Source organism: Pangasianodon hypophthalmus, chromosome 8, assembly GCF_027358585.1.
Source record: "Pangasianodon hypophthalmus isolate fPanHyp1 chromosome 8, fPanHyp1.pri, whole genome shotgun sequence".
Lineage (NCBI taxonomy): Eukaryota > Metazoa > Chordata > Actinopteri > Siluriformes > Pangasiidae > Pangasianodon > Pangasianodon hypophthalmus.
Window position 1 is genome coordinate 2,675,107 of NC_069717.1, and position 23,606 is coordinate 2,698,712.

Below are 23,606 nucleotides of genomic sequence, written 5' to 3' on the forward strand. Positions count from 1 at the left end.
ATGATGCAAAACAAAAAAGGTGTATTTAACAGATCAAGCGGTTGAAGAAGGTGTTTAAACGCAATGTAGTCGCGGTTTTACCTCAGACGAGTAATATTCTGTGCTTAAAATAGCTCCGTTTAGTAAAAAAAGTCACGATATTTGACTCAGTATAGTCCCTGCTGTAAACTTCGCGCGGAAGGATACTGCTCCTCTGAGACTTTAGGTGGAGTGACGCGTCCGGCTCGAGGGAAGAGAGCGAGCGCGAGCGCGAGAGAAGCTCAGAGTTACCTCCGAGTCACTTCATGGACGGAAAAAAAAGTTGTAAAAATCTCAATTTTTATGGATTTACCCGCTCGAACCGGAGACCGTGAGAACGAAAGAGGGTTTCGACGCGATTTCAGAGACAGTTTTTGAACTTTCAGGGTCAATAAGTTGAACATTAGGTGTTTTTTTTCCCCTCATTTATTGAGTTAAACGTTAGTCTTGAGGTAGAGCTCGCCTCGCGCTCGCGACGCTTATGAGGATTTCTCACAGAAAAATATGGGCCGATTTCCCGGTATATCTTCGGGCAAAGTCATTTTCTTCACCTTTTCCTGTATTCATCTTTCATATGGTAGGTTATTTGTTTCGTTTTAGATGCTTGTTTAAAGTCTGGAGATGTGTTTTTGTTGGTTTAATGCATCTTTAAGGTGAGCATCATCGTCATCTCTCTCAGTGGACGAGCGCCTGTGTGCTGCGTCTCACTTGTACAGTATACAATTTACATAACTCATTTGCATATTACTATAAAAAGTGATGATTTTTAATACTATCTAACAACTCATAACACAAACACAATACTCTCTCTCTCTCCCTATATATATATATATATATATATATATATATATATATATATATATAAAATAGACACTACTTACTCATGCTTTTGAATTATAGTTAAAAATGAAAGTTTATTTTAGCATTTTATTTTACAGCTTGAAATAACTCTTTACATATCACACTTTTCACTAGCAAATCCTAAACCTGAGGAACTTCAAAATTAGAAAGTTAGACATCTAACTATGTATTTATTTTGACATTTCTATATATAAAAATAGCTATAATAAAGCTGAGTATTTCAGTGTGGTATGTGGTGTTTTTGTTGTTGTTGTTGTTGTTGTTGTTGTTTTCTTTTCTCAATCTTTCTAACCACCGCTGCCCAGATGTTGGTCTGCATTTACAAAGCATGACTGCTGGGGTGTGTGTGTGTGTGTGTGTGTGTGTGTGTGTATATATGTATATATATATATGTAAAGAGTTTATATCTGAATAATTAAAAGCGATTTTGGTTCCTGAGGTTGGTGTTGAAGTTAAACTCCTCCCTGAAACACAGGACATGTTTATATTATATTAAAATGTTTATGATTAGTGCTTCCGGTGCTAATTTCTTGCCCGATGTTGTCTGTATTTTCCTGTTTTGTTCCTGTGAGAAGTTAGAGTTTGTTGAGGTTGGCTGACATTTTTATCTCCAGCACAGTTACAATGGCGTTCATTAGCAGACGAAAAAAACAAACAAAACATTTCCTAATAATGAAATCAGGTTTTGGTGTTAGTGGTGCAGAAAAAACTCAGAAAACCCAGAATGCAATGCAGCTAATCGAAGAAGAAGAGAGTCGACGCGGCTAGTTAGCGATCTACGCGAGGACGTAGCGGGAACGTTGTCGCTTTTGGAAGCTGAAGCGTTTGAGCAGAGCGTACAGATGAGGAGGTGAGAGAGCTGGACGGACTGAAGGACTAAAGCGCCGCCGCATCGCTGTCTTTAGATACGAGATGAAGTGAAGGTTGAAATCCCACTGGCACCACCATGAGCAGGTCGTCGAAAGGGATTCTGGGTGTCTGATAACCGAAGTGAAAATAAGACCAACGTGTCCGTGGAAAGAAGTTTTAAGAAAATTTAATTAAAAAAAAAATACAAAATGAATCTTGGACGCTGTTGAAGGTCACAAGTTAGATTTTTGCTTTAAGGTTGAACAGCATTATTGAGTTACACAAGACAATACAGAGCAAAGATAGTAACACGTGCAAACGTGTGTGTGTGTGTGTGTGTGTAAGCTGGACTATTTAGTGCGAAGGAAAAAAGGACACTCTTGTAAAGGACGAGGGCAAAAAAGTGACCATCTTGTCTCTTCTTTGAGTGAAAACAAGAAGTTTAGACTCTTCCTATATAGGTATAAAATGCGTCGCAAAAGTATTCACCCCCCCTTTAGAGCAAACCAAGACCCTGAAAGGTCCGGTCCGATCTCAGGCCTCAATCCGATTGAAAAACTGTGTGAAGACTTGAAAAAAAATTGCTCTTCACCAGCGGTTTCCATCCAATCTGCCAGATCTCGAGTAATTTTGGGCGAAAGTATCAGGATCCAGATGTGCAAAGCTGATTTAGACGTGTCTCAGACGACTCGGAGCCAAACGTGGTTCTGATGGAGGGGGGTGAATACTTATGCAAACGATAAACGTCTGCTTTTGTGTTTAATTAAGCTTTGCATCGCATTAGGCAAATATTTCACAGCTTCAAATGTTAGACAAATGGTAAAAATATCAGTTAAATTCATTTCAGTTGCAGGTTGGAGGGGGTAAATATTTATGCAACACACAGTGTGTGTGTGTGTGTGTGTGTGTGTGTGTGTGTGTGTGTGTGTGTTTGTACATATATATATATATATATATATAGAGAGAGAGAGAGAGAGGGGCAATTTTGTCAAGAGTATCATATTGTGATACTTCAACACATTTCAACACTGTGTTGTCTGTTACAGTATTTAAATTTTTGATATTTAGCTACAAACGCCAGCAGAATAAAAAAGAAAAGCGTTATTTACGTATCAGCCTGCGATACTCGTGTCGTGTATCACAATATCGATATCGTATCATCATAAAAAGACATTTTAAATAAACTAAAACCAGAGTAAACTGGACAGGAGTCGCGTATCGTGACGTGTATAAGAATACTTTAGTTTATGATGTTTAGCAACAAACTGCCAGCAAAACAGCGGCCAAATAAAACATTACAATATTCGTAAGGAATGCGGACTAGGAAAAGAAATCTAACAACCGAGACAAAAATAAACTTTAAAGTAGCAAGTGTTGCTCTGAGAAAAGTTTATAAAGCGTAGCGTGATGTCATTTATCGTTATCAGTATTGTGTTATTACACGGTCTTTAGTAAATGTGTAGATTTCATAATCGTAAAGGTGGAAATGTGTACGAATTTATTTAAAAACATTTCTGCTTGATTTGTAAATGATTCGTTTCAAACAATGTCTGATGTTTTAACCTTTTTATAAACACGACATGCCACGATATATTATTTAGACCTTGTTGTGGGGAAATAAAGATCAAGTAGCTTTTGGTTGCTGAGGTTATGCACAAGTCAGTGGAAATGAAAATAGCTCACAATGATTGTTAAAACCGTGTGTGTGTGTGTGTGTGTGTGTGTGTGTGTGTGTGTGTGGTGGTATGTAAATGTTCCTTGACTCGACAAATGTACCAGATCAACTATAGACATAATTATTTACATATTCAACGGACAAAAGGTTGATTTGTTTGTTTAATTGTGTATAAAAAGGAGACATTTTAGTAACTGTTTCAGAGGCGGCGTTTAAAAAAAAAAAAAAAAAAAAAAAAAAAGGCTCCATTTCCTCTGCAGACTTTTTTCTGAGTCGTGTGTGTCTCGCTGTAGAGTTTAGTTTCCACTCCCCTGCTGGTTGGTTTTGTGTTTTTCTTGTCTCGTCTGAGGACACGGGCGACGTCACGCGGCGCTCACGTTTACACACGTTTTGTACTGTAGTGTCGTTGTTGTTGTTGTTGTTGTTATTATTATGGGATGTTGTGTGTGATTTGTGATTTAGATTCCAAACTATTTGGCGTGTGGAAAGCTAGGCGATGCAGACGCAGCTGGAATGCTGCTGTTGGTGTTTCACATTCCTCACTCACATACACACACACACACACACACACACACACACACGCACACACACACACACTCTCAGCACTGAACCCTACCCATTGTATTCTGCACACTCTGTTGCTTCTTGCTGCGCGGTATTAGATTTCCTCCCCAGAGGTAAAACTCAAAGCCATGTTCTTTTTTTTTTTTCTTCCTTCTTCTCTTTATCTCGGCCTCTCTGTTTGCCGGCACACGACATTGCCCGGCGTGGGCCTCCGCTCGCTTGTGTGTGTGTGTGTGTGTGTGTGTGTGTGTGTATGTATTTACTCTGGTGTGTGTGCAGTGAAAAAGTCACTCCTTTGTCCCGGCTTTGGAAAAACGCAGATCTTGCGGGGTGTGAAATGCGAGTTCTCCCACTGCGCCAAACACAACGGGACGATTATGGAGCGCCGGCCTACACGCCTGAACATCCGGGAATACCCGAGACGCCGTTCCTGAACTCGTCTTTTTCCTCAGATTGAAAAGCGTTTTCATCGCGTAAGGCTGGGTGATACGACGACGTACAGTTACGATACCGTGATAAACAATCCCATGTCATGATACACTTTTCTGAGATAGATCACTAGTACCGATGGATCAAAGTCTGATCATGAGTCGCTGATTTGACGTTACATTTTTAAAACAAACTTTTTTCAATCTTTAATATAAGTATCGACTCGACACCAGCACAAAATGGTGGATCGGATATCGGAGAAAACGTATCAGATATCGGACCACAAAGGTTGGAATCGGATTTGGAAAAGAAATCTATTTTCGCAATTTTTAGGTTTATATGTAAAGATGTACATTTTTCTTTTGTTAGGATTGATTTTATTTTATTTATACCTTAGTATATTTGTCAAATTTACAACATAAGTGATTTTTGTGTGAAAATATATAAGTGGAAAAAAACATTTTTAAGCTTAGTATTTTCTAAAGAAATAAAAATCGTATCGGGCAAGAAAAAGTGATATTGCGCTATCTCTATTTAACGCTATAAAAGTTTTTTTATTTTATTTTATTAGAATTATTACAAATTTCTTTCCCTCCTGTTTCAGTTTCGTCATTTATTTTTGTAGATATTAAATAAAGTGTCATCACAATTTTTCATTATTGTGTTGGTAGTCTGTTATCAAACTTATATAGTTTATAATAATACATTGTAAAAGTATTGTGAAAGTATCGTGATATGATATTTTTGACATATCGTCCCTCCTCTACCATCAACACTGCGATAAATTTGGACACAGCAGTACTTCTCTAAAATTGGCCACTGTGTAGTTACTGATAGTATCAAAGATATATATATATATATATCTATGTTTATACACTGTGTGCGTGTGTTATTTATATACACGTTATATGTATATGTATATATGTATATATAAAATAATTAATATTGTAAATATAGGTCGTATAATATTCTGAAAACTGTCGTCATGTTATTTTTAAAACATCGAACACTTTCATCATCTCTATAGCAAAAAGGAAAAGTGTCGGGGACAAGAATGACGTCGGTGCGAAAACGTGTCTTCGCTGAGGGATCGAAATAAGCGAAAGTGTTTGTCGCTGTAACCATAGAAACGATACCGCATTTAAAACGAGCCAGCACTACGTTTAGAGCTGCTGATATGGAAAACGAATCAACAGCTCCTGACCAATCAGAATCGAGAATGGTAAAGAATCGTAAGTCGAAAGTGAACGCTGATGCTGAAGAGCAGGAGCAGCAGCAGCAGGATGAGCGAGTACGTGTGAAACGTTAGAAGCAGTGTATAAACAACTTATATTGAATTTCTATATGTATATATGTATATATGTATATAATGTATATAAATAAATAAACACTGCTACGCATGTGGTGTTGCTTGTTAGTTTTCCTGTGTTAAGTGCTCATTGTTCAGCCTTGCCACATGGTTTAGTGGTTTCAGTAAGAATCACCTCGTGTGATTAGATGTCGATTGTCTCTTCACACTGAGCGGTTTCTGGGACTTTTTTTTTTTTTTTTAACTTGGCGGACACGCGAAAGGCTCATGACTGTCGAGTAGAAGTGTTGCTTCAGAGGTCACGAAAGCAGAACGCACAAACATAAGTGTGTGTGTGTGTGTGTCTGTGTGTATATGTGTGTGTGTGTGTGGGGAGCGGCGATGACTGGGTGCTTTTAACGACAGTGTAAATATGACTATTTGCCCAAATAAAGTGTTTGAAGGTGGCTTGAGCTTTCAGACGTCACATGACTGGAATGGAGGACTGCTGGGTGAAAAACAGAGCGACGTACTACGAGAGCAGAGCGAGAGAGAGGAAAAACAAGATGTTGTTTTTGCAGAGAGGTTGAGCTGGCGTGTTTCAGTCGCGTCGTCTCTTACTACAGAGCCTTTAGATTTATTTTGTTTTCATGTGGTTTGATCTAAATGAGTCAGAATCCAATCTAAGACCAATAACGTGTGCATAATAACCACGCAGCCTGTATTTCACACTTTTACTCGTATTTATTCGTCTGTAATGGTTTTAATGGTTTTGTAAGAAGTCGATCAGTTGAATGAGGTTAGAAAGAAAACACTGAAATACTCCAAGAAGCAAGCGCAAGGTTAAGTGTAGAAAAAAAAAACAAAACAAAACAAAACTTTTTGTTTATCCAAACCTGCAAAAACCTGCAAAAAAAATGTTGTTGTTATTAAGTAGCAGGGTTTTGGCAATAACTCCTGTCTGTCACGCCAGAGTACTGTACGTTATAATCTTCTTCTTCTTGTGCTTTTGGGAAAGATCGGAATTACGGTTGCCGCGTAGCAACGCTCCAGTTTGCGTTTTTTTTTTTTTTTTCCCCCAATAGGAATACGTGGGAAATGATCCTACTTTCACACGATTTGATCCTTTCTCTATTCAGGTATCCTGAAGACAATTAAACCCTTCATTGCTCCATCTACTAAAACCCCTAGCAACCACCTCGACTATGATAGCAACCAGGCAACACCTTAGCAACCGGCTGAGCTTCCTCAGCAATCGACTAGCTACAACCTACCAGCCACCTGGGATCATATTGATCAGTGATCCTGAGATCATATAGAAACCTGCTAGAAACACCACTGCAACTACCGGGGACCCCATAGCAGCCACCTAGCAACGTCCTAGCAACCAGCTGGGATAGCATAGCAACCACATAGCAACGCCCTAGCGACCAGCTGGGACAGCATAGCAGCCACCTAACAATATCCTAGCAACCAACTTGGTTAGCAAAGCAGCGACTTAGCAACCAACTGGAATATAATAGCTACCACTGAACAATATCCTAGCAACCAACTTGGTTAGCAATGCAGTAACCTAGCAGCACCCTAGCAACCAATTGGAATATAATGGCTACCACTGAACAATATCCTAGCAACCAACTTGGTTGGCAATGCAGCGACCTAGCAACCAGCTGGAAAATTATAGCTACCACTGAACAATATCCTAGCAACCAACTTGGTTAGCAATGCAATAACCTAGCAACGCCCGAGCAGCCAACTGGGATAGCATACCAACCACTTAGCAACTTTAAACACGTTTCACCATTTTTAAGCTTTTATCCTGCGACGATACAACACTGATATTGAACAATATCCTAGCTACAATATCCTAGCAACCAACTTGGTTAACAAAGCAGCGACTTAGCTGCACCCTGGCAAACAACTGGAATATAATAGCTTCCAGCTAAAAATATCCTAGCAACCAACTTGGTTAGCAGTGCAATAACCTAGCAACGCCTTAGCAACCAACTGGAATAGCAGTGCAATAACCTAGCAGCGCCCTAGCAACCAACTGGAATATAATAGCTACCCGCTAACAGTATCCTAGCAACCAACTGGAATAGCAATGCAGTAATCTTGCAGCACCCTAGCAACCAACTGGAATATAATAGCTACCACTGAACAATATCCTAGCAACCAACTTGGTTAGCAATGCAATAACCTAGCAACGCCCTAGCAACCAACTGGGATAGCATAGCAACCACTTAGCAACTTTAAACACGTTTCAGCGTTTTTAAGCTTTTATCCTGTGACGATACAACACTGATATTGTTTTAAATATCGATCGATCGCGATACACTTTTCTGAGATATCGGAGTATCGTGATGTATTTTATAACATTTTTAAAAGCAATAACAATCACAAAACCCGGAAGCGGATTTGATAAAGTTTTCCACCGCTTCAAATTTGTTACAGAATTATTTTATTTATTAGTATTTTTTTTTTTTTTTTTTTACAAATCTTTCCTCGTTTTCAGTGTTAATTTATTTTTGCAGCAATAAATTAAACAAAGTTATCAAACTAATTATTTTGTAGGTTTATTTTTGATTATATATTGAACCACTATGTTCCCTTCAGAACTGGTCAAAATGTTTTGTTTTTTTTTTTCTCTTCAAGAAATAAATAGCAAAATCTCTAAACAAGTCAGAGTGCTGCGTAATGATCTGGTTCTCCAGGTCTGGGTTATAATTAAAGTTAAAACCTTCCTTTCTCTCAGTCTCTCTGTTTCTGTTTCGACGTCTCGGTGTCTTTTGTGGAAAATCTTCTATCCGCTTCTCTAACGCGACCGGCTCCGGCTCTGGAACCGTCAGGTTAATTAGCCGATTATTCGGATCAGGAGCGATTAGCTGGGAAAAAACCAGCGAAATATCCAGGGCAAAGGGGTTTCTTTTGGGAACCACCGCTCGATTAATGTGGTTTGGTTTGTTCCCAGACACGTGTAAAATATTTTTTAACGATGAGACAGTTTAAATTTTGAGCTAAAGCGAGATACGTGGTCTGTTTTTTATTTCTTGAAGAGGTTGAGAAGCGCTTGTGCCTCGTGGTCATTTCAGTTGCTAGGAGGTGGAAAAAAAGGCTCATTGTGTGGGTGAAAAAAAACACTGCCCTTTTCCAAAATGGTGAAATTGTCGTCTGGAAATTGAGGCTAAGTGCTACCAGGCTGTAGGGGAGAGAGAGAGAGAGAGAAAAGAGAGAGAGAGAGAGAGAGAGAAAAGAGAGAGAGAGAGAGAGAGAGAGATGTTTGGGCTTGTTAAAATCCGGAGATTAAGGCGAGGGGGCTTGAGTTTGTCCTGCTGAGCAGGTTAGCGAATTAACACAGAATTAAAATGCTTCACATTCCTGCTTTAGAGCTGTGTGTCTGTGTGTTTAAAATCTTTTCACGATTACAGATCTTCGTTTAAATAAAGTCTAAACATAAGCGGACAAGTGTGAGGATTATGGACTCGTATCATATTCCATGGTTGATCCTTAAGTCCTGATCTACACAGACTCAAAATCCAACACAAAACACGGGATTTGTGAGTTTTATATCCGTGTGTGATTCTTGGGAAGTTTTTTCTAGCATGTTTTCATACGTTCACGCCGGTTTATTGGGTATTTGTAAGTTTGTCAGTGATTTAACCGGAATATATTGATGCCAAGTAACATCAGAATGTTGGCGTTGAAGCATGTTGGCGTTAGATGGTGTGTGTTGGAGCATGTTGGCGTTAGATGGTGTGTGTTGGAGCATGTTGGCGTTGGATGGTGTGTGTTGGAGCATGTTGGCGTTGGATGGTGTGTGTTGGAGCATGTTGGCGTTGGATGGTGTGTGTTGGAGCATGTTGGCGTTGGATGGTGTGTGTTGGAGCATGTTGGCGTTAGATGGTGTGTGTTGGAGCATGTTGGCGTTAGATGGTGTGTGTTGCAGCAAGTTGGCGTTGGAGCATGTTGGCGTTAGATGGTGTGTGTTGGAGCATGTTGGCGTTAGATGGTGTGTGTTGCAGCAAGTTGGCGTTAGATGGTGTGTGTTGCAGCATGTTGGCGTTAGATGGTGTGTGTTGGAGCATGTTGGCGTTAGATGGTGTGTGTTGGAGCATGTTGGCGTTGGATGGTGTGTGTTGGAGCATGTTGGCGTTGGATGGTGTGTGTTGGAGCATGTTGGCGTTAGATGGTGTGTGTTGCAGCATGTTGGCGTTAGATGGTGTGTGTTGGAGCATGTTGGCGTTAGATGGTGTGTGTTGGAGCATGTTGGCGTTGGATGGTGTGTGTTGGAGCATGTTGGCGTTGGATGGTGTGTGTTGGAGCATGTTGGCGTTGGATGGTGTGTGTTGGAGCATGTTGGCGTTGGATGGTGTGTGTTGGAGCATGTTGGCGTTGGATGGTGTGTGTTGGAGCATGTTGGCGTTGGATGGTGTCTGTTGGAGCATGTTGGCGTTAGATGGTGTGTGTTGGAGCATGTTGGCGTTGGATGGTGTGTGTTGCAGCATGTTGGCGTTGGATGGTGTGTGTTGGAGCATGTTGGCGTTGGATGGTGTGTGTTGTGTGTGTTGGAGCATGTTGGCGTTAGATGGTGTGTGTTGGAGCATGTTGGCGTTGGATGGTGTGTGTTGGAGCATGTTGGCGTTGGATGGTGTGTGTTGGAGCATGTTGGCGTTAGATGGTGTGTGTTGGAGCATGTTGGCGTTGGATGGTGTGTGTTGGAGCATGTTGGCGTTGGATGGTGTGTGTTGGAGCATGTTGGCGTTGGATGGTGTGTGTTGCAGCAAGTTGGCGTTAGATGGTGTGTGTTGGAGCATGTTGGCGTTGGAGCATGTTGGCGTTGGATGGTGTGTGTTGGAGCATGTTGGCGTTGGATGGTGTGTGTTGCAGCATGTTGGCGTTGGATGGTGTGTGTTGGAGCATGTTGGCGTTGGATGGTGTGTGTTGTGTGTGTTGGAGCATGTTGGCGTTAGATGGTGTGTGTTGGAGCATGTTGGCGTTGGATGGTGTGTGTTGGAGCATGTTGGCGTTGGATGGTGTGTGTTGGAGCAAGTTGGCGTTGGATGGTGTGTGTTGGAGCATGTTGGCGTTAGATGGTGTGTGTTGGAGCATGTTGGCGTTAGATGGTGTGTGTTGGAGCATGTTGGCGTTGGATGGTGTGTGTTGGAGCATGTTGGCGTTAGATGGTGTGTGTTGGAGCATGTTGGCGTTGGATGGTGTGTGTTGGAGCATGTTGGCGTTGGATGGTGTGTGTTGGAGCATGTTGGCGTTAGATGGTGTGTGTTGGAGCATGTTGGCGTTAGATGGTGTGTGTTGGAGCATGTTGGCGTTGGATGGTGTGTGTTGGAGCATGTTGGCGTTGGATGGTGTGTGTTGGAGCATGTTGGCGTTAGATGGTGTGTGTTGGAGCATGTTGGCGTTGGATGGTGTGTGTTGGAGCATGTTGGCGTTGGATGGTGTGTGTTGGAGCATGTTGGCGTTAGATGGTGTGTGTTGGAGCATGTTGGCGTTGGATGGTGTGTGTTGGAGCATGTTGGCGTTGGGTGGTGTGTGTTGGAGCATGTTGGCGTTAGGTGGTGTGTGTTGGAGCATGTTGGCGTTGGATGGTGTGTGTTGGAGCATGTTGGCGTTGGATGGTGTGTGTTGGAGCATGTTGGCGTTAGATGGTGTGTGTTGGAGCATGTTGGCGTTGGATGGTGTGTGTTGGAGCATGTTGGCGTTGGATGGTGTGTGTTGGAGCATGTTGGCGTTAGATGGTGTGTGTTGGAGCATGTTGGCGTTAGATGGTGTGTGTTGGAGCATGTTGGCGTTGGATGGTGTGTGTTGGAGCATGTTGGCGTTGGATGGTGTGTGTTGGAGCATGTTGGCGTTAGGTGGTGTGTGTTGGAGCATGTTGGCGTTGGGTGGTGTGTGTTGGAGCATGTTGGCGTTGGATGGTGTGTGTTGGAGCATGTTGGCGTTAGATGGTGTGTGTTGGAGCATGTTGGCGTTAGATGGTGTGTGTTGGAGCATGTTGGCGTTGGATGGTGTGTGTTGCAGCATGTTGGCGTTGGATGGTGTGTGTTGGAGCATGTTGGCGTTGGATGGTGTGTGTTGGAGCATGTTGGCGTTGGATGGTGTGTGTTGGAGCATGTTGGCGTTGGATGGTGTGTGTTGGAGCATGTTGGCGTTAGATGGTGTGTGTTGGAGCATGTTGGCGTTGGGTGGTGTGTGTTGGAGCATGTTGGCGTTGGGTGGTGTGTGTTGGAGCATGTTGGCGTTGGGTGGTGTGTGTTGGAGCATGTTGGCGTTGGATGGTGTGTGTTGGAGCATGTTGGCGTTGGATGGTGTGTGTTGCAGCATGTTGGCGTTGGATGGTGTGTGTTGGAGCATGTTGGCGTTGGATGGTGTGTGTTGGAGCATGTTGGCGTTAGATGGTGTGTGTTGGAGCATGTTGGCGTTAGATGGTGTGTGTTGGAGCATGTTGGCGTTAGATGGTGTGTGTTGGAGCATGTTGGCGTTAGATGGTGTGTGTTGGAGCATGTTGGCGTTGGATGGTGTGTGTTGGAGCATGTTGGCGTTGGATGGTGTGTGTTGGAGCATGTTGGCGTTGGATGGTGTGTGTTGGAGCATGTTGGCGTTAGATGGTGTGTGTTGGAGCATGTTGGCGTTAGATGGTGTGTGTTGGAGCATGTTGGCGTTGGATGGTGTGTGTTGGAGGTTGGTGGTCAGTTTTGGTGTCAATGAAGGTGTCAGTGATTGTTGTTGTCTGTATGGAAAATAGAAATTGGTGGTGTGTGTGTGCGCGGGTGTGTGTGTGTGTGTGTGCGCGAGCGGGTGTGTGTGTGTGCGCGTGGGTGTGTGTGTGTGTGCGTGCGGGTGCATGTGTGTGTTGGTTAGAGAATGTTGAAAGTTAGTAGTGGATGCTGGTCTCTGTTAAAAAAACATGGGTGTGTTGAAGAACAGTGTTGGTTTAGCATACATTGGTGTGTGTTGGAGAGTGTGTGTTGGAGAGTGTGTGTTGGAGAGTGTGTGTAGGTTGTGTGTTGTGTGTCGTTGTAGGTTGAAGAGAACTTTGATGTGTGTTGGAGAGTGTGTGTTGGAGAGTGTTGTGTGTAGGTTGAAAAGAACATTGATATATCTCTCTTCCTCTGTGTGATGATGTGATGGAAGTCTTTCTCCCTCTGTGTGTGTGTGTGTGTGTGTGTGTGTGTTGGTGTGAGGGACGTCCTCTTCACTGAGTAAAAGCGAGCTGTGTAAAAGCTCATTCTTCATCTCGTGAGTGAAAGTGTCACTGGAATGCTCTTCAGCTGGGGATTTAAAGCTAATTAGCGAAGCTCGTTCTTCTCTAAAGAGACGCGACCCGTCATTAACCTCATCACGCTGCTTTCTGCTTTTCCTGCTCTGTGTTTTTCACGCTCAGGCTGTAAATAAAGCAGGGCCGTGTGTTGTGTTGTGTCATGTTGTGTTAAAGGATGTTATGTATTATAGTTTCCTTAATGCAGTAGTTAAACGCAGGAAGAAGGCTGTAGTAGAGCTACTTCAGGAAATGCAGTGACTTCCTGTTCCAGCATGAACAACTTCCTCTCTCCGGTTCAGCGTGGACTTGGGCCAGATCCTCTTTTCACTCGGCAGTAATGTGCGCTTGCTTGTGTATTTGCGCACAGGTTTTTTTTTTTTTTTTTCCTCTTTCTGTCACTATTAGTGCACCTGCGGTCAGACAGACAGACGAGGGAGAGTGTGTGTGTGTGTGTGTGTGTGTGTGTGTGTGTGTGTGTGAGAGAGAGAGAGAGAGGGAGAAAAAGGGAAATGTACGGACAGTTTGAAACATTTTAAGCGCACGGTCTGCTAACAAAACTTATAAATGAATGCTCGATGAGATGATGAATGAATCTATGAAAAACAGCTGCTTTGGTCTCTGATGTTATACAGTCATTTTATTTTATTTTTTATTATTATTAATAGCGATGATGCAGTCGATTAGCTGGTCCTTCGTTCACACTACAGACGTAACGTGGTCACATGCGTCCCTGACCGTTTGACCTCACTCACACCACTCACACTTCGCGCTGTCCACTGACCACCTGATCACTCTGGACGCATGTTAATGCCAGATGTGATTTTGCGTCCGCAGGTGAGAAGCCAGCAGTCTCACTTGGGTGTGGACCAAAAACTCGGTTCCCATTGAACTTTGCAGTGAGAAAGCGAGTTGATCCTGGGTCGACCCAAATACAGGAAGTGAACCAAACATGCTGTGTGATTTGGGATGTGGATGACATTTTTACATAGAGCTGCTAAAATAAGCCACAGTGCATAAAGGACGGAAAATAAAATAAACGCCGCATGTGGAAGTAAAACACAATGACTTAAACAAGCCATTTATATATATATATATATATATATATATATATATATATATATATATATATATATATATATATATATCTGGTAACATGTTCATGTTATATTCATTCAATATAATACGTTCATCCTAAAGGTGATGTTACCATCCGTTAGTGATTTACCAATCTTTTACTAAATACGTGTATCAGCGCCGATACTGGTCTCAACCTCTGGATTGGCAATAGATTGGATCTGACATACACTATATGACCAAAAGTATGTAGACACCTGACCATCCCATTCCAGATTTATTCCCCTGTGTTTGCTGTTATAATAAGCTCCACTCTTCTGCGAAGTCTTTCCACTAGATGTTGGAGCGTGGCTGTGGGGATTTGTGTTCATTCAGCTACAAGAGCATTAGTGAGATCAGGCGCTGATGTTGAGATGTCGAGGAGGTCTGGGGTTCAGTCGGTGTTCCAGTTCATCCCAAAGGTGTTCAGTGGGGTTGAGGTCAGGGCTCTGTGCAGGACACTCGAGTTCTTCCACTCCAACCTTCACACACCATGTCTTCATGGAGCTCGCTTTGTGCACAGGGGCATTGTCATGCTGGAACAGGTTTGAGTCTCTTAGTTCCAGTGAAGGGAAACTGTAATGCTGCAGCACACAAAGACACTCTGTACAATTGTGTTCTTCCACCTTTGTGGTAACTGTTTGAGGAGGAACCACATATGGGTATGATGGTCAGGGGTGCACATACTTTTGGCTATAGAGTGCATTTTTTGGCCAATGAACGAAGGAGTTTTGCGTATATGTTTTCAGAAGTTGTTGAATTATGTACAGAAAGAAAACAAAGCAAACCGAACTAATAGGTGTGAGAGAGAGAGAGAGAGAGAGAGATAATAAAATAAATAAATGAATGTAAATAAATGTGATCTTAAATGAACCCAAATAAACATGGCCATGCCAATACGGAGTGTTTACTTGAGGGGAGAAAGAGAGAGAGAGACACACACACACATATAAGCATGCGCACACACACACACACACACACACACACACACACTTCCCCAGGGCATTGTGGGTATCATATGAAGATGATGCAGCGGTTTCAGGCTGATGGCAAGACCTGCAGCTGTGTCCCAGCTGGAATCTGTGTGTGTGTGTGTGTGTGTGTGTGTGTGTGTGTGTGTGTGTGTGTGTGCGCGCGTGTGTGTGTTGAAATCTGGGGAATTTGCACTCCAGTGTTATATTTCCCTCATTACCGAAGACCTTTAATTAAAAACACATTGTCATGCCATGTGTTGGTATGTTTTTTAAAAAAAAAATTTTAATTTTATTTCTATCCATCTTTAACATTAATCTAATCTAATCTAATCTAATCTCTAAATCTAATCTAATCTCTTAATAAGTAGAAACATGATGGTAGAAACAACAACTTTTGGTCATGTCAGATTTGTGGATTAATGAGTTCATGTCCTCTTTCATCCTGCTGCACTAAAACACGTTTCTCAGTCCACCATTTTGTCCGTTCACTTCATCTGGAACTTTGAAGAAGGCTTTAAGCTCCGCCCACTTCACGATCACGTCACGTCGTATATCTCTGAGACGCGTGTTTCCTGTTAAGACGAACACGTCAATTTCCTTTATAAACCTTTTAAACCACACTTGCTTACACTGGAAACACGTGAAACCACATCGTGTATTTTTAAAACCTTTTTTTTTTTCCTCAAAATATTTTTTTTCCATGTTCGTAACCAAAAAATCTCAGTTTCTAAAAGATTTCCACGTTCACAAAGATCAAATATGGGATGATTACTGCATTCACGTGGCATTTTATACTGAAAAATAACATATATATACTGCATTCCAATAAAAAAGAAATACATTTCTTAGCAATTTTTTTTGCTAAAATCTTCCTCTGGAAAGTGCTTTAGTTCTAACATCATTGAAATTAAGTATTATATTTTATTAAGTATGCAAATTTATGTATATTTAAATTAATGTTAATATTTAATAATTTATTGAAGCCTCATTTGCTTACATGAATGTCAATAAAAAAAAATCCTCAAAACAAAAAAAAAAATTCTGGTAAGAATTAGCAAAGTTTAATTGTAATATGTAATTTTTAAAAAAAAAATTTATTTCACTATTAAATAAGAATTAATAAATCCTGTATCATAGATATCTTTATCTTTTTAAAAAATTAATTCACAGATATTTGTTTTTTAGATTTTTTTTTTTTTTTAGAAAAATCTATTAAATGAATTTATAACCGAATATTTAAAATAATAAGCTTTTAATAATTTATTTTGTAATGTATAGTTATTTAGTTATTATTTATAATTTAAAAAAAAATATGAATGAATTTGTTTTCCCTCGTTTTCTTTGTTAACTAATGAACAGTAAGACGCAGGCTAGTGAAAGCTGGCAGCCCGGTTTCCGTCAGGTCGCCTTTTTTTTTTTTTTTTTTTTTTGAGTTGTGACGTCATTTCCTGCACAAAACTTCTGCTGTGTAAGTTTTTTTCTTTATTAAAGAGAAGTGGTGCTCCACACGCGACATCCCGAGTTTCCTGGGTTTCTGTATGTAACTTCCTGGACTTCCCAGACTTTCCCCACCGTCCTCGACTGATCGAGCTATAAAAATAAAATTAAAATAAAAAAAAAAAAAAAAGGCAAAGACATGAAGCAACTGATCACATGATCTTTTTTTTTTTTTTTTTTTTTGGTTACTAGTATTCGGTCACATGACACTCAACTTTTTTTTTTTTCTTTTTTCAATTCCCCATGACAATTAATTTAATTCAATTCAAAATGTAAAAATATTACCGACAAATCAGCTTAAAGCTTCAGATAAAAGATAAAAATCAGATTAAACTTTTTTTTTTTCTCTCTCAAATAAAATCCCTCATCTGGAAACCTGCAGAGAGAAAACCAAACTGTTCCCTTTTTTCTTTCTTTCTCTTCCTTTCCATTTCATGAGCAGCTGTTTTTAGTGATGCTACAGAGCATACACCCAAACCGACGAGTGCCAACACACACACACACACGCACACACACACGCACAAACGCACACACACACACGCACACACACACACGCACACACACACGCACACACACACACATATGTACGCTTGCTCCCACGATTTTCTCTCGCTATCTTTCTTTTTCTCTCTCACACACACTCACACACACTCACACACACACACTCATACACACTCTCACACACACTCTCACACACACACACTCATACACACTCTCACACACACACTCACACACAAACACACTCACACACACACACACACGGATGAAATAAATATCTTTTCTGGATGATTTAGGGACAAACATGAGTTTTTTTTAAAAATATTTTTTTAGCGTTCCACATCTGGACACATTATTGCTGAACCTGAATCTTAGAAATTCCCACCCAGAGAGAGAGAGAGAGAGAGAGAGAGAGAGAGAGAGAGAGAGAGATGGATGGATGGGTGGAGGGAGGGAAGGAAGGAGGGAGGAAGTAAATGAGAAACCCAGATGCAGTAAAGTAAATAAATACCAGGAGAAATTACTAAGAGGAACAGTTGAAAGATAATAAAATTCTCGGACGCTTGGACAAATTAATTATGCGTGAATATTCGAGAGAAAAATGCAGATACAAATGCATTCAGTTTGTTTATATTAAAATGTAGAATGTAAGTTTTTTTTTTTTAAACTGCACTGAAAATAAAACAGGCAGTTCTAAATGAAATATCGTAGAATGCATACGTCCATTTTGGCCCAATAATATTTAGTTAAAATATAATAAATATAATAAAAATGATCCAGTGAGGACAGGATTCATTATCATGTTCACCAGACTGTAAGCACAAAACTCAGAAACTTTATTTTTTTATTTTATTTTTTTAATTTTTTGTAAAATGTGCAGCGCGGTGGTGGTAGCAGAGAAAGAGAAAGAATAATGTAATAAACGTACGTAATTTTAGTCTTATCAAAGAGCTTTCCTTACACTCTTTCATCTCCCATTCTCCTCCTTTCTTTCCTTTCTTTTTTTTCTCTCTTTCACTTCATTTCCCTTTCTCTTTCCCCTTCACTTTCTTTTCCTTTCTTTCTTTGCTGCTTTCCTCTCTCTCTCTCTCTCTCTCTCTCTTGTCCTCCTCTTTCTCTGTTTATCTTTCATTTCTCCCCTCACTGTTTTACTTAACATTTCTCATTCTTTTCTTTTCTTTCCTTTTCTTTCCTTTTTTTCTCCTTCAATCTTCTCTTGATTTCCTTCTTTCTGAATTCTGTAAACGAAACTCGGATAACGTGGCACTTCCAAAAATTTCAGTTTCTTTCTTTCCTTTTTTCTTTCTTTCTTTCTTTCTTTCTCCCACACGCTTTCATTTTTCCTTTTTCTTTTCCTTTATCTCTTTTTCTCCTCCTTCTTCTGAAGATTCCTTCCCTCCTCACTCTTTTATGGTATGTTTATGTTTACATCTCTGGCGTGTGCGATGTGAGACGTGTTATAAACGAAGGAGATGTCTCGCGTTGGTTTTGTCACCCGCATGTTAATGACGGCCATCGATGACTTTACTGAACCCCACTCATTCACAGACACTCGTTTATCCTCGAAACACTTAAATGCGAAAGCACCGAGGCAAAAGTTTTGCTTGGCGTTTGATTGCTATAAATTGTTATCAGTTCATGATAACCATGATTAGAGTCGAGAAAGCGACTAAAAGCGACTGAAAACACGGCCGTTAACTTTTAACACTTAACCGTTAGTGATTCGTTCACGGCTACAATTCGGAGCGGTTGATTTTCCTTGTAGTGCATAAAGAGTGTATGTTTAAAATTGTAAAAATTTTTTGTAAATGTTATTTTTGTTAATATAAAAACTAAACTACGTTTACTACAATTTTTAATGCATAATAAACAAGTATATTATTATTATTGATAATATTTTAATAATAGTTTTTTGTTTTTTTTGCTGGCAGTTTGCCGACCCCCAGCACGTAGAAAATTTCATCCATTTCAAACAATCTCAAGCATTTTATTTATTTTTTTTTTTACATTTTCTATATGATTGTTACTTTTTTTTGATAGAAAAGTTGTTAGGATTCGTTCCAGCGCTACACTTTTGCTTGTGACGGATCTCTAGGAAGAAAGAGACGTGGCGCTTCCACCATTTCCGATTCGATCATCAGCTGTCCTCCTCTCCGAGTGAGAAAATCCTCAGATAGAGATGGAAACGGAGTAATTAGCGGCGACCCGCCCCTGAATCCTGTGAGATCATCTCCTCTGGCACAGAGACCGTGTTTGTATCGAGAGCTCGTCAAACCAGTCAGGCTCTGCCTCTCTCTCTCTCTCTCTCTCTCTCTCTCTCTCTCTCTCTCTCTCTCTCTGTTCTCTCTCTGTCTTTTATAAATTTCTGACTCCTCAACCTTGTTTTCTGTCTTTCATAAGTCTTTGAGTCTGTTTTTAATTATCCTTGCATAGTTTCCCCCCTTAGAGACTCTCTCACTCTCTCTCCTTCTCTCTCTCTCTCTCTCTCTCTCTCGTCCTCCTTTCTTGAGTGCTCTTGACTCTTCACCATCTCGAGCACCCTGCTTTCCCTCTCTCTCTCCCTCCCTCCCTCCCTCCCTCCCTCTGTTCTTTCTCTGAATCTCAGCGTGTGCTGTGTTTCTCACACGGCTCAACCAGCCCTCGCCGACAGGTTTCCCACCAGAACCGCCGCCAAACGTGCTACGCCCCAGCCTTTTCGTTTCACACCAGATTCCAGCACAAAAGCGAGTTTGACGACAGGACGGCGTTTCAAAGCTTTTGTAGGCTGCTGGCTTGTTTTTTTTTTTTTTTTTTTAAGCAAATAAGGCTTACAGTAACTGGATTAATCATCCTCGAAAGAGAGAGAGAGAGAGAGAGAGAGAGAGAGAAGAGATGTTGAGGTGATGATAAAATCACCGTTTCTGGTTTATATGGGTTATAAACATGGTTATGAGCCGTGTGTGTTTTTGTCTATCAAGCAAAAAGCCCAACTGCAGTCCCGAAACTTTCTAGCTTTGTATCTTTTGCTTTTGTATCTTTTGAGTTTGCTCATAAGAATACTTCCCTTCATGCACTCCCCCCTAGCTTTCTCAATTGAACGTTTTATTTCTCGTTGAACTGAAAGATCCAGAAAGAAAAAAAAGGACGTTGTTATGAATCTGCCATTATTATTATAATTATTAAGCCCGTTTCACAGTTGATCAAACCCAGTTGTTAGACGCTGGCCGGGCGCCCGGCGCGACCTCATTGTCTTTGAGCTCAAACACGAGTCGGTTTTTTTCTTTTCTTTTTTCTTTTTTTTTTTTTTTTTTTTTTGGTCAAAGTGCAGGAAGTGAGTATTAGCGCTGAACACACTTCCTGTGTGGAGATGTAGCGTGTCTTAGAGTGTCTGCGCTGCTTTGAAATCATATGACCTGCCTGATCTGATGTCTGAGAGGGAAGTGTGAACTCGGAACATGTCAGCCAAAATGCCGGAAAATTTTTTAAATGTTAAAGATACATAGAGAACACTTATGCAAATATCACACTTAGTGTCGCTTAGTTGCGGTTTTAAAGCGCAGTTGGAAAGTTCAGTCCTTCTAGAGATGTTTTAGGAGCAGATATAATATAATTTTTGTAAAATGCACAAAAAGAAAACAAACCCCTCCCCCTCAGCACGCCCGCTTGCCTGCAGACTAGTGAAATCCCCTAATGGTGACGCATATAGACATCATTAGTGTTTGTAAACAAAAAGAGATGCGCAAGCAACCTGACCTGACTCGAGTATGATCTGACTGACGAATCTGTCAGGAGTTTTATTTAATAATCAGAGTGATGTTAGCTAAACTGTTATCCACTTATTACTGTGGATTATACCAGAGCGCGGTTGAATGCTCGAATCTGATTGGTGTGCATTATTTAGGAAAGTAGTTCTGGCTGTAACATGAACATTAGGTTAATATTAATGCGCTCGCTCTGATACGTTACCGTTTCTATAGTAACAGCTCATAGGCAGGGACTTGGACGGCGGGTGCGCCACGTCACCTAAGACTAATTGAAAAAAAAAAAGAAGTGGAGTTGTTTAGCCAAATAAAAAGTAAAAAAGTATAATCGTAACAATTGATGTGGTGACTTTTTTTTTTTTCTTCGTTTTGTTTTTACGTCTAACCCTAATCCTACGTTTATGGAAGGAGTCTTTAGCGTCATCAGTCTCCCGCTTTGATGTTGCACCCATGAGTCGTGGCTGACGTCAGAGTGACGCGTCTCACTCAGGGGTCTGACGGCTGAAGTAAATTTAAAAGCCTACTTGGGCGGATACTTAGGAGTGGATTGTTTGATTGGGGTAAAAGTGGAAAATGCTATTTTTTACATTTCGGTCATATTAGCATTTTCATTTTCGGTGAGTTTACGGTCCACGACGGTTGTGTTGTTGTTGAGAACATGAGCGTAAAACGCGCTTTCTTGCGCGTCACTTGCGTACTATACAGAGCGCTCAAACAAGGAATTAAACACCTGCTTTACTTTCCGCCATCTTAGAATTGTGGCGATCACGTGACAGTCACGCGTTAGCGTTTTTAAGATGACGGAAAGCTACGTTTTCCACGCGACAATCGAACGCCAAAACAGCATTTACACATCTGCGCACGTCGAAAACGAATTTGTATTATTTTTATTTTATTAGTTTTCTACTGATTTTATTAGTTTTCTACAATTTTGCTAATTGTTTTCAAATCGTTGTTATAACAAATAGCGAGGTTGACTCTAGAGAAAGGTTGTGAATACTTTTTTTTTTTTTTTTTTTTTTTGGTACATATATTTGAGCTGAAAATTTTAAGAAGGAAAAACGTGGCCAGAAATTAGTTTTAGAGGTTTTTGATAGAGATTTCTTGTAATTGTTTGGCGTTTTTGCGCAATGCATGCTGGGTATTTGAAGTATCATGGACGTGATGAGCGGGAAAAAAAAAAACGTTGGCTGATGAAGTACATTTTGTACCAAAGTAACCAATAACAAGAACATGAGAAAATATTCATTTTATATCTTTTAATTCTGATTCCAATTAAAACTGGCACTGGAACTGGATTTGGAAACGTTTACATAAAAGAGACTTGATTTGTATTTTTTTTTTTTTTTTTTGGGTTGATTTTTATTGTATCTGTACTTCATACGTGAGTGATTTAGTGAGTGAGTGTAACGCTGCTCGGTCTCTTGTCTGTTGTTTCGCAGCGCTGCAGTGCGTGGATCTCGTGAATCCGTGCGTGAACAATGCGAGCTGTGTCACCTACGCCAACGGAACGGGATACTGCAGGTAAGAGAAACGCTCAGCTTCCCCTCAACACCGCTGACATTTTCACCAACCACCGGAGAACTCACGGCTCACACACTCTCTCACACGCTCACACACACACTCTCACACACTCACACACACTCTCACTCTCTCACACACGCTCTCACACGCTCTCACACGCTCACACACACACACTCACACACTCTCACACGCTCTCACACGCTCTCACACGCTCTCACGCTCACACACACACACACTCACACACTCTCTCACACGCTCTCACACACTCTCACACACTCTCAAACGCACACACGCTCACACACGCTCTCACACACACACTCACACACTCTCACTCTCTCACACACGCTCTCACACGCTCACTCACACACTCTCACACACTCTCACACGCTCTCACACGCTCTCACACGCTCACACACGCTCACACACACACACTCACACACTCTCTCACACGCTCTCACACACACTCTCACACACTCTCAAACGCACACACGCTCACACACGCTCTCACACACACACTCACACACTCTCACACACTCTCACTCTCTCACACACGCTCTCACACGCTCTCACACGCTCACACACACACACTCACACGCTCTCACACGCTCTCACACACTTACACACACTCACACGCTCTCACACACACTTACACACACTCACACGCTCTCACACACACTCTCACACGCTCACACTCTCTCACACGCTCACACACACTCACACGCTCTCACACGCTCTCACACACTCTCTCACACGCTCTCACACACTCTCTCACACGCTCTCACACGCTCACACACTCACACACTCTCACACACTCTCACTCTCTCACACACGCTCTCACACGCTCTCACACGCTCTCACACGCTCTCAAACGCACACACGCTCACACACGCTCTCACACGCTCTCACACACTCTTACACGCTCTCACACGCTCTCAAACGCACACACGCTCTCACACGCTCTCAAACGCACACACGCTCACACACGCTCTCACACGCTCTCACACACACTCTCACACGCTCTCACACACTCTCTCACACGCTCACACACACTCACACGCTCTCACACACTCTCACACACTCTCACGCTCTCACACGCTCACACACTCTCACACACTCTCACACACACGCTCACAGACACGATTACTGTTTCCAGAGCTTTTAGGTAGACGGATAGACAGAATAATTATATATAGAGAAAGTACATTATTAGATACGATGGGATCGATGGATGAGTCGATGGATAAATAGGTGGAGGGCTGTATTAATGCATTGATAGACGGATGGGTAGGTGGAGAGATGG

The 23,606-nt window shown here is 41.3% G+C and overlaps 1 protein-coding gene across 1 annotated transcript in view; it reads left to right on the forward strand.

Annotated features, from left to right (window-relative positions):
- Positions 1 to 216: 216 nt before the first annotated feature.
- The window catches only part of notch2 (notch receptor 2), an 83,591-nt gene continuing 60,201 nt past the window's right edge, over positions 217 to 23,606 (forward strand). Inside the window, 2 exon segments of the mRNA XM_034306697.2 lie at positions 217 to 595; positions 22,225 to 22,306. Coding sequence (XP_034162588.2) covers positions 523 to 595; positions 22,225 to 22,306 — 155 coding nt within the window. The 5' untranslated portion in view covers positions 217 to 522.